The sequence below is a fragment of the Colobus angolensis genome, unplaced genomic scaffold (assembly GCF_000951035.1).
Source record: "Colobus angolensis palliatus isolate OR3802 unplaced genomic scaffold, Cang.pa_1.0 Scaffold4, whole genome shotgun sequence".
NCBI classification, from domain to species: Eukaryota; Metazoa; Chordata; class Mammalia; order Primates; family Cercopithecidae; genus Colobus; species Colobus angolensis.
Genome location: NW_012117376.1, coordinates 9,205,573 through 9,216,777, shown reverse-complemented (window position 1 = coordinate 9,216,777; position 11,205 = coordinate 9,205,573). Strand labels below are relative to the sequence as shown.

General features: G+C 53.1%; 1 protein-coding gene across 1 annotated transcript in view; it reads left to right on the top strand.

Moving 5' to 3' along the window:
* The first annotated feature begins 232 nt into the window (after positions 1 to 232).
* The window catches only part of LOC105521449 (antizyme inhibitor 2-like), a 16,719-nt gene continuing 5,746 nt past the window's right edge, over positions 233 to 11,205 (top strand). Inside the window, exons 1-9 of the mRNA XM_011955661.1 lie at positions 233 to 361; positions 1,853 to 2,026; positions 2,926 to 3,098; positions 4,542 to 4,676; positions 5,334 to 5,499; positions 6,515 to 6,662; positions 6,798 to 6,898; positions 8,117 to 8,334; positions 10,559 to 10,691. Of these exons, the coding sequence (XP_011811051.1) occupies positions 233 to 361; positions 1,853 to 2,026; positions 2,926 to 3,098; positions 4,542 to 4,676; positions 5,334 to 5,499; positions 6,515 to 6,662; positions 6,798 to 6,898; positions 8,117 to 8,334; positions 10,559 to 10,691 (1,377 nt within the window). The remainder of the gene's footprint in view (positions 362 to 1,852; positions 2,027 to 2,925; positions 3,099 to 4,541; positions 4,677 to 5,333; positions 5,500 to 6,514; positions 6,663 to 6,797; positions 6,899 to 8,116; positions 8,335 to 10,558; positions 10,692 to 11,205) is intronic.

The window sequence follows — 11,205 nt, the reverse complement described above, 5'->3', positions numbered from 1 at the left end:
GCCGAGACTGCACCACTGCACTCCAGCCTGGGCAACAGAGCAAGACTCCATCTCAAAAACAAAAAAACAAACAAAAAAAACCACACCAAAAAAAACTTACTTGGGAGCTCTGTCTCCCAGGGCCTGTGGGGAGTGGGGAGCTGAGAGCTAGGAGGAGGCTGGGTCATGAGAGCAAGTCTTTTCCAGGATGCCAGGACCACACCCGGTAGAGGGCTCAGTTGGAGTTTTAGGGATGAGCATCTGCCTGGAGGGCCTGAAGGAAGCCCATGGAAGGCCATGGCCAAAGGAGCTCATCGCCCTGGGGCCGGAAGAATCTGCCCAGCAGATGGTCCTGCGGAGGATCCAGGAACTTTCTGATTCGGTATGGAGGGAGGGGAGAGACAGGGAGCTGTGAAGACTAAGGTCTTCCTTAGTGGCAAGAAATAAGGCTTTCTGTTCACCGTTCTGTAACACCGTTAGGCCGTCTCTCTCAAGGCTGTCTTGTGCTGGGGCTAATGGGAAAGCTTGACTTTCATTCTTCCTGCCATGCCTGTTTCCACCACTTGGAGTTTTACCGGTGCCAAGCTGTGGGGTCCTCCAGCTTTGGTCTACAAAGATGATTGCCTGCTTGTCCTCCTGGCTTCCCCAGCTCCCTGGGTTTTTAGGGCTATGCTGCCTCCGTGCATAATCTCGTCTGGACCTGATTGTCACCGTCACTGGAGAAGCTGTTGGCAGTGCAGACTCTTTGTCCATTCTAGACTGACTGCATGGAGCATAGAGTTGACAGGATCTGGGGGATTTGCCTGCACATGAAGGCTGGGAAGGCCTGCTCTAGACTCACCCGGTGACTTACCATTTCCCCACTGGCTTCCAGGGGCTCCATCCTACCTCCCCTCAGACTCACTTAGGACACAAAGTCTCAGCTCTCTTATCATCTTCACCACCCCATCCCTGCCAGTCAGCGGACCCTTTTCCTGGTCTGAGGGAAGGCCTTCTATCGGTGTCACTACGACATTTTTCTTGCACCCTGGCATCCTCTTCTCCCAAGGGCTAAGCTTCCCTAAGAAGGCCAGAAAGTCTTACAGCCGCCTCCTGTCTGGCCACATCTCTTCCCAAGGACATTATAGAGCCAGACACTGGCATCAATGAAGGGGAGAAGAAGAGAGAAAATTAGAAGGGAAAAAAATAGATATCTCAAAATATCCTGACCTACAGGTGTCCCTGAACCCATTTTTTTTTGGGATTGAATGTCAACTGTGCTGCTGTCTGGCAGTAAGAACTTGGGTGAGGCACTCCAGTCCTCTGCACCTCAGTGACTGCATCTGTGCAATGGAATTATTTATATAGTATCTCCATCCCTTCCCCCAGCACAGTGTGTGGCTCCTGATAGTTGATTAATCAGCTCATGCTGCCTGAGTCCACGCCTTTTTCTCTGTGGCTCAGTTGGATGGAAGCTCCACAAGGACAGGGATTTTTGATCTGTTTTCTTCACTGCTCTTTCCCCAGTACCCAGATTAGAGCCTGGCACAGAGTAGGTGCTGGATAACCCTGTTGAGTGACTGTAGAACAAATAGCCTGGAGCTGCCCCGGCCCAGCAGGCTCCTCTCTCCTACCCAGGACCGTGGCACACGTCGCAAGGCAGAATGGGACAGTGTCAAGGGTGGGCTCCCTACACTTAGGAGACCTGGGGTTAGACCCTGTCTTTGCCATGCTTTTGCTGTAGGACCTTGAGCCAGTGACCACCTTTTTGAGCCTTTGCTTCCCCATCTCCAAAATGGGGATAACAGCAGCCCTTACTTCATAGAGCTGTCATGAGGATTAAATGAGATAATCCATCCCCTCAGCCTTTCCTCCCTGTCTCCCTATCCCATAGGACCAGCAAGACCCCTTCATGCTGGCTGACCTGGACATGCTGGCCAGCCGCCATCAGGCCTTCTGCCAAGCCCTGCCACAGGTCTCACCCTTCTATGCAGTGAAGTGCAACAGTAGCCCTTGGGTGCTGCGTGTCCTGGCCTCCCTGGGCACCGGCTTTGACTGTGCCAGCCAGGTAAGCCTGTGCCCGCCGAGGATTAGGCCAGACCAGCTGGAAGAGGGGGAGTCCCAGGCTGCTGCTGCTGAGGTCGTGAATAAGTGTCCCCTGTCCCGAGGAGCACTTGAAATGCGCTAAGCACACTGCAGGGGGCCTAACATGCATTCTCCTCAATCCTCCCATCCGCTCTGCAAGGTAGCCAGGGGATCTGCATTTCATAGAGGAGGAGACAGCCTTAGGGGGAATCACTTGCCCATGGGCCAACATATGGTAAGAGACAGAGATGATCCATCCAAAGCTGGCATTTTTTTCTTACACCAGGGGTGCAACATTCCAAGGGGTTCTTAGCAGAAGGGGATTCAGCAATGTTGAGGGAGGTTAGAGCCGAAGCCCAAGGGTGGGAACGGGGAGAACTCGGGATGGGAGTATTTTGCTGAGCCTCTTTCCTTCCTTCCTTTCTTTCTAAGACTAGTCAAGTGTAGTAGTGAGAAGTGGGGAAGAGTAGAACAAGGAGTTCATCTGTAACTGACTGTTACAATTAATTGAGGTAACTCACCACCTTCGGACTAGCCCTTCCTCCCTTTCTGAGGAACCCTCCACTGAGCAGGATTGAGTGCACCAGCTGCCTCTAGGAAGCCAGCCCATCTCCTCTCTGTGGGGCTGAAACTGATGGGAGGCGGGTTGGTTCTAAGCTGAGACTATGAGCCCCACCCTGCCCTGCCCGGCAGGGACTCCATAATGAGCACCCTGTCAACCCCACCCAGGGCTCCTGCCTAAAAGTGGGGGAGCTGGAGATGGGACCCAAACCAAGGGTTCCATCAGGGCAACCTCTTTGGCTCATGCACAGTGTTCCTGTCCCCACATAGTTGGAGGGGGGCAGTGAGGCAGCCCCCAACCCTGGCTCTTGGCCACTCCAGGTGGAACTGGAGCAGGTGCTGGGCCTGGGCGTGGCCCCCTCGCACATCATCTATGCCAACCGCTGCAAGCCTGCCTCCCACATCCGGTATGCTGCCCGGCACGGGGTGCAACTCCTGACCTTCGACAGTGAGGAGGAGCTCACCAAGGTGGCCCAGCACCACCCTGGGGCCAGGTGAGACCAGCAGGGGTGCAGGCAAGTAAGGTGAGAGTCAGCAGTAAAGAACGTATCACCCAACACAGCACACCCCTGACAAATGCTGGCCTGAGACAAGTGAAGGGGAGGACCCTCAAGGTCCAGCCATTTTAAGAGGGTTTGGTAGCTGCCTTTGGAGTGAGACAACCCAGGTTCAAATCCTGGCATTGTTGCTTACCTGATGTATGCATTGGACACGTCTCTCTTTTTTTTTTTTTTGAGATGGAGTCTCGCTCTGTTGCCCAGGCTGGAGTGCAGTGGCATGATCTCAGCTCACTGCAACCTCCACCTCCCAGGTTCACACCATTCTCCTGCCTCAGCCTCCTGAGTAACTGGGATTACAGGCGCGTGCCACTATGCCAGGTTAATTTTTGTGTATTTAGTAGAGACAGGGCTTCACCATGTTGGTCAGGCTGGTTTTGAACTCTAACCTTGTGACCTGCCTGCCTCGGCCTCCCAAAGTACTGGGATTACAGGCATGAGCCACCATGCCCAGTCAAATCTCTTTGTTTTGAGATGGAGTTTTGCTCTTGTTGCTCAGGCTGCAGTGCAGTGGTGCAATCTCAGCTCACCACAACCTCCGCCTCCTGAGTTCAAGTGATTCTCCTGTCTCAGCCTCCAGAGTAGCTGGGATTACAGGCGCCTGCAACCACATCTGGCTGATTTTTTGTATTTTTAGTAGAGATGGGGTTTCACTGTGTTGGCCAGGCTGGTCTCGAATTCCTGACCACAGGTGATCCACCTGCCTCAGCCTCTGAATATTCTGGAATTACAGGCGTGAGCCACTGCGCCCAGCCTGGGCAAGTCTCTTTTAACATTTCTAGCCGGGTGCGGTGGCTCAAGCCTGTAATCCTAGCACTTTGGGAGGCCGAGACGGGCGGATCACGAGGTCGGGAGATCGAGACCATCCTGGCTAACCTGGTGAAACCCCGTCTCTACTAAAAAATACAAAAAACTAGCCGGGTGTGGTGGCGGGCGCCTGTAGTCCCAGCTACTTGGGAGGCTGAGGCAGGAGAATGGCGTAAACCCGGGAGGCGGAGCTTGCAGTGAGCTGAGATCCGGCCACTGCACTCCAGCCTGGGTGACAGAGCGAGACTCCGTATAAAAAAAAAAAAAAAAAAAATTTCTAAAACTCGGTTCCTTCATTTACAACATGGGGGCATGTTTCCTGTCATGTAGTAGGTGCTTACCAATACTATCAGTTTTCCATACTCCCTTCTCTGGGTGTATAGGGAAAAGTAGATGTATACACAAGGGTGTTGGGCTGGGGTGATGGCCACATGGATTTGGTGGCATTGGAAAACCCCCCAGATCTGGGAATCAGCTGGGCACAGGTGGGGGTGGTATATCAAGCCCTGGGCCCCTTGGCCTCTCTGGCTGGGTGCTCTCTCCCTCTTCCCTATCTTGGTGTCCCTCCTCCAGACTGCTCCTCCGGCTGAGGACCCAGGACAGCCAGAGCACCTTCCTTCTGAGTACCAAGTTCAGGGCCAGCCTGGAGGCATGTGGGCACCTGCTAATGTCTGCCAGAGACCTGGGGTTGGCTGTGGTCGGAGCCAGGTGAGTGATGCCTGAGGACTCCAGGGGCCCTGGGTTCTGGTCCTTCCCTTGCTGTGGATAACTGCGACAGAGACAGAGAGACACAGTCACACATAAGCCACTGGGGCCAAATGCAGAAACAGACAGCTGGAAACATAACTGATTACACTCGCATAAGTGTAATCAGTTGGGGACCATGGCAAGCTGTTGCCCCTCTCTGGGGCCTGTGAGACCCCATCTGTCTAAAGGGGCAGGATATAAAGTGAAGGTTACTCAGGGCTTCCCTGCTCTGAGGGGTCGGGGGTTTTGGGGTCTTGTTGTGAAGTGTCCATGAGGGGAAGGGGAGTCCACGTGGCAGTGCTGGGATTATGGGCTCCATGGCAGTGTGTGTCTGAGTGTGTGTACGTGTGAACACTCAGGGTGAGTGCCTCTTCGTGGGTGCCTCGTTGGCCTGAGTGTGCAGGTGTCTAAAAGCACACACTTATGCCAGTGTAATCAGTTATGTTTCCAGCTGTTTGTTTCTGCATTTGGCCCCGGTGGTTTTGTGCCTTACATGTGAGTGTGCCTCTCTGTCTCTGTTGCAGTTATCCACAGTCCGTGTGGCTTTGTGGTTCGGAACTGTGTTTCGTGTGTTTCTGTACGTATCTCTCACCATGTCACATGCACTGGCTGTGCTAGCGTCCACGTGGGCTCCAACAGCCAGACACCCCAGAGCTTCACACAGGCCATCGCTGACTGCCGGTGCGTGTTTGAAATGGGCCGCGGGGCTGGGCATGCTATGAGCTGCCTGGACATTGGAGGGGGCTTCCCCGGAATGGAGGACTCCGGGCCCAAGTTTGAGGAGGTGAGCTGGCAGGGGCGCTGGGGGTGTTCAGGGAGGTCGGCATGTGTGCCCAGGCATGTGTGTGTGTGTGTGTGGGGTCTGTGTTCATCCATGTACCTCTGTGTTTAGGTCTCTCTGGTGTGTCTCTGGGTGTGCTCTGTGTGCACAGGTGGGTAAGTGTGTACGTGCATGTCTTGGCTTTGATATCCCCCAAAAGCAGACTCTGAGACAAACACTTGGATACAAGTAGCTTTTTTGGAGATGATCCATGGAAGCGCCAATGAGGAAGTCAGGAAAGTGAGACAAAAGGGAGAAAAGTCAAAAGAGAATTCATCTATGAGCTGGTTACCACTGTGGGCCCCTGCACCTGTCCCCCTGGGGACAATGTAGAACCTCAGAATCATCCCACTAGATGACAGGGGGCTGGGTCCTTTATTCACCAACTCCTGTCCCTCTTTGGTTGAAGGCTGTGGTCTGGGGGTGTTAATTTCCCCACATTCCAGCTAGTTTCTGAGGGTGCTGGAGAAAGCCCACAGAGCGAGAAGCAAAGCGGGGCAGGCACTGGAGGCTGGAAATCATCTTGCACAGGGCAGATGAGCTAAGGCAGGCTGCGGGGAGGTGGCACAGCGTGTCCACTGCAGCTGCAGCAAGGGTTCTGGGGGCTGTGCCTCTCTGTGTGTCTGTATGTGTGTATGTTTTCTTGTAGAATTCTTGTTAGCATCACCAATACAGTTACAGTTGGGAGTTTACATTCCCTGGGTCCACAAGACACTCGTCTTCTTATTTCGCATCGGATTAAATCGCTGCATCTTTGGACTTCTCAGGGAGCCTGGTGGCTAGCAACCCCACACAAGTGACCTCCTGTCTCTCAGCTTCTGTTTCCTCTTTGGTAAACAGGGATAATTCTAATGCCTACCCTGCAGGGTGCCTTGGGGATGAAAGGACTGACGCAGGTAGGGCGCTGGCACAGGAACTGGCACATCAACAAGTGTTGGATGAGTTAACCTCTTCCTGCTGTCCCTCCACCCCATTCCAGATGGCGAGAGTGATCAGTGCTGCCCTGGCCCAGGACTTCCCTGAGGAGCGTGGTGTCAAGGTCATCGCAGAGCCGGGCCGCTTCTATATGGAGTCTGTCTGCACAGCCGCTGTCAACATCATTGCCAAGAAGGCTGTGCTGGAGCCCGGTGGGTGGGCCAGGATGGCACTGGGTGGGGAGGCCACTGTCCAGGCATCCCTAGGCCCTGGAGGAGAGGAAGGGCAGAGGGTTGGGGTTCTGTCCCAGGAGCTGGGGGTCAGAGTAGCGACTGAGTTCTCCCCAGGAGGCAGCCGGAAGCTGATGTATTATCTCAACGATGGCCACTATGGCTCCTTCCGCCTTGGCCACCGAGAGCCTGTCCCAAGGGTTCCCATTGTGGTGAAGGTAAGGGGGCCACTCCAGCCCCAAGAGTCTAGTCCCTTACCTTGAGGTACCTTGTGCCTCCCCCACTGGGAACAGTGGCTGTGCTGGACCCCAGAGGCAGGTCCTGGCCTGCTGCTTAGAGCACATGTAAACACGTACGTGATGTATGCTCACAGGTCAGACCATGGGCAGCAGCTGGCTATGGGGGCCTCATCAGGTAAAGGGACAGTCACCAGAACACAAAGGCATGGGATGTTTTCCAAAATATTGACGTTCTTCTCCCTGGTGGTTAACGAGCTATTCCCCCGAGTCCACCAGGGGCCTCCCTGCCGACACCCTTGCTGCTCAATCCCGCCCATGATCTGGCAACAAAGCTGTGATACCTGACCCTGTAGGGCCAACAGGATCTTCCTCCAGCTCCAGGGCAGTTGTCTCCTGATGTGATGGGTTGGTATCCGGGCCACACTGCTTTGTAAATATCTTGACTGTTTCTTCCGGCCAGTGAACGTCTTGGTGTGTGCACACATTTGGTCATGTATATGATGTGTGTCTGCATGCATGTGCGAGTGCGTATGTGTGTGAAGTGTTTCTGGGTGTGTGTCTTCATGTGTGTATTTGCCTCTCTTCCCATCGGGGGGAGTGAGTACTGGATATGGAGGAACCAGTAGGAGACCCTGTGTTTGTTTGGTTCCCACAATAGTTTTCAATTTTAGTTGCCCATATTTAAAAATCTAGACATATTTCATAAAAGCCTGGATTTTCTCAGCTCCTCTCAAACATTTGAGAGATCTGATGATACATGGCCTGCAGAAAAACAAGGCAACAAATAATTCAGCAGGTTAGTCTAGCATGTCAGGCACTGCGATCTGGAATGTGACTTCCAGCAGTGGCTTTCCCCTTTAGACAGACACTGACTTTCCAGTTTGTTGTCAGACTTACCTGGCCCATTTCACTCATTTGTGTTACCTGCTGGACCTCTAGGTAATTGAGTTTTCAACTGCTGCCTTATAGCAATTAATGAAGACAACAGCCCCATTTACAGAGGAGGAATCCGAGCCCTTACTTGTAGGCACATTAGACCTGGCCAGGCTGGGCAGGGGCCACAGAGGGATGGGTCCCAGCCAGTGTACATCCGTGTGCTCCTGGGAGTGCCCTTCCGGGTCTTTCAATGGCTTCCAGATAAGGGGTGGGATAGGCCAGCCTGCTGTCTTTTCTGACCCCCTTTCCTATGTCACACAGGAGTTGTGCTCAGAGCCGCCCGTCTTCCCCTGCACACTCTATGGTCCCACATGCGATGCCTCTGACAGGCTCTTCTTGGAGGATGTGCGGCTGCCCGAGCTTGATGTAGGCGATTGGCTGGTCTTCCCCTCCATGGGCGCCTACACATCCTCCATGAGCTGCAGCTTCAATGGCTTCCTGCCCACCACCATCTGCTACACCATGGGCCCCCAGCTCAGGTGCCTCGGGGTTGGGGTTGAAGAGGAAGCAGGAAACCTCACAATCGTTTGAGTTTGGGGTGGGAACTGGTCCCAGGGAATCTCCCTTTCCCTGTTGACTCACTGAAGTCAAAGTGTCCATCTGACCTTTGGGCTCTGATCTGCCTCTGGCCCCCCTCCCAGGGAGGTAGAGAATTGCAAAGAGATCTCCAGGCCCTCTAGCCACTGTCTGGCCCCACTCCTGCTTCAGACGCCCACTGCCCCAGCTCTGCCTCCAGGCCCCAGCTCTGCTGCTGTGTGTGCAGCCTCAGGGCTGTAGACAAAGGCCTTGACACCCACCCTGCATCCCATGCCCTTTCCCCAGGAGACTTCTGGAGGCAGAGCCTTAACCCAGAGTCAGCTAGGCTGGAGGACTTTAAGACACTCTGGTAGGTAGGCCCCTGGGAACTGTTGGGAGTTGGGATGGCAGGGAGGAGGCAGAGGTTTGGATAACTATGAAATCCTATGCAAACCTTCCAAAAACATCTTGCTATCATTTTGAGTCAGTTCTTTCCTTTTGTCTTTTTTCTTTTCTTTTCTTTTCTACTCTTTCTTTTCTTTTTTCTTTTCTTTCTTTCATTTTCATTTTCCTTTCTTTTCTTTCTTTCCTCCCTCCCTTCTCTTTCCTCCCCTTTTTCTTTCTTTCCTTTCTTTTTGAGACAGAGTCTTACTCTGTCCCCCAGGCTGGAGTGCAGTGGCATGATCTCGGCTCACTGCAGCTTCGACCTCTCAGGGCTCAGGTGATCCTCCCATCTCAGCCTCCTGAGTAGCTGAGACTATAGGTGTGCACCACCACACCCAGCTAATTTTTATATTTTTGGTAGAGATAGGGTTTCACCATGTTGCCCAGGCTGGTCTTGAGCTTCTGGGCTCAAGCAATCCACCTGCCTCTGTCTCCCAAAGTGCTGGCATTACAGGCGTGAGCCACCACATGCCTGTGTCTTCGGTCAGGTCTTACACTGACTTTTCTCAGCAGCAGACTGCCCTGCCCATCCTCCTTGTCATGTGCCTCGCCATCCCTCCTTTCCCACCCTCTTGAACAGTGGCTGAAGGGGACGCATTAGAAGCTACTTCTTCTCAGAGTGACTACAAAAAATGGGCTATTGATCTTTTATGTTAAATAATGCAGCCCACACACCTGCTCAATTCATACCTAACTGGCATCAGTTTACAACCTTAAATTCATCCTGCCGCTCCTTCCCGCTATTTATTTACTCATGCCCTTGCCTTGTTCCAGAAAGGGTTTCTATAAAATGCATCAACATATCATAGTGGTTAAGAGCATGTCCCTGGAATAAGTGAGAACTGGGTTCAAATTTAGGCACCACTGCTACTAGCTGTGAACTTGGGCAGGTCAACTAACTTAGTTGAACTCTAGTTTTCCTTGTAAAATGGTGGTAAGAATAATAACTTCCCTGTAGGGTTCTTGAGATTAAGAGAGGGATGAATGTATCATTTGGGGCCAGCTTTTCTTTCGGCCACCCTGCTCTTGCTGGCTCTCCTCCTGGAGTCTAGATGTCACAGAGACCCCATCCTGCATCCTGGGTCTTTTCATAGAGTGTTGGTAGGGTGTCCCACTCAGGCCAAGCCAGGATGTGTGCCCGATGCTAGGGGGACAGGTGAGGCAGGCGCAGACCCAGTCCTTGAGAAGTCCTGAGGCCCGTGGAAAGCTAAAGGCAGGCGCAGCTGGCTGCAGCACAGGGAGGACCATGGGACATACTCTGAGGACAGTTCAGGTGGAAGCCATCCATTCGGAGGAATGAGTGGCTTCTTGGAAGGAGAGTGGTGGCACCTGGAGGCAGGGCAGAATCAGTAGGTAAAGCAGGCATGAAGCGTGGCTCAGGTGTGGGAACAACTTGGCCCAGGCATGGGAATGAGCCTCTGCTCAGAGAACAGTGAGTGACCAGGATTGGAGATGAGAAACAGAGATCGTAGAGCCTGGGGACACAGGGTGACCAGTTTGCCTGGATTTGTCTGGAACATTCCTGGTGCTAGCACTGTAGACCTGAGTCCTAGGAAGCTCCTGAGTCTTAGGCAAACCAGATGGTTGGCGGGGGAGGGGAGAAGGTCGTCATACCCCAAGGCCACATTCCTGCAGCTATAGCGGGTATAGCCACTGATTTCTCAGCTACTGGCTCAGCCAAGGAAAGTGTCTCCCTGCCTTCAGCAGGATCTCTCCCACCCTCTCTGCTACCACTCAACTCAGCCAGGTCCTCAGGGATCCCAGAGTCCCTGGAGCTGAAGAGGAATTTCCCCTGACACGTAGGATGCAAAGAGCAGATTGGGGTAACAGAGGCCACTCAGAGAAGCTAGAGGAGCTCAACAGCCCATCCAATCAGGTGCATCTCACGCGGGCATCCCAGAATATCAAATTCCCCTCCTGCAAAATAGTCTTGGTTATGCCCAAACACTCAGGATGTAAGAAGCACGGATTATGGGTTCGATACTTAGGGGTGTGAGCAGGCTTTGGGAAATGTGAACTCTATCCAGATGGAAGACATTCCAGTGGGTTTTCTTTGCCCCTGGTGGGTGGGAGAGGGTGAGTGGGTCTGGGTATGTAAGTCACAGGTCTTCAGGTCTAACCAACCAGTGATAGACCATAAACAAGATGATGTTTGCAGGGTTTGTTTATTTGTTTGTTTTTGAGACAGAGTCTCTCCCTGTCACCCAGGTTGGAGTGGTGCAATGGCACCATCTTGGCTCACTGCCACCTCTGCTTCCCAGGTTCAAGTGATTCTCCTGCCTCAGCCTCCCGAGTAGCTGGGATTACAGGTGCGAGCCACCACCCTAGCTAATATTTGTATTTTTAGTAGAGACGGGGTTTCACCATGTTGCCCAGGCTGGTCTTGAGCT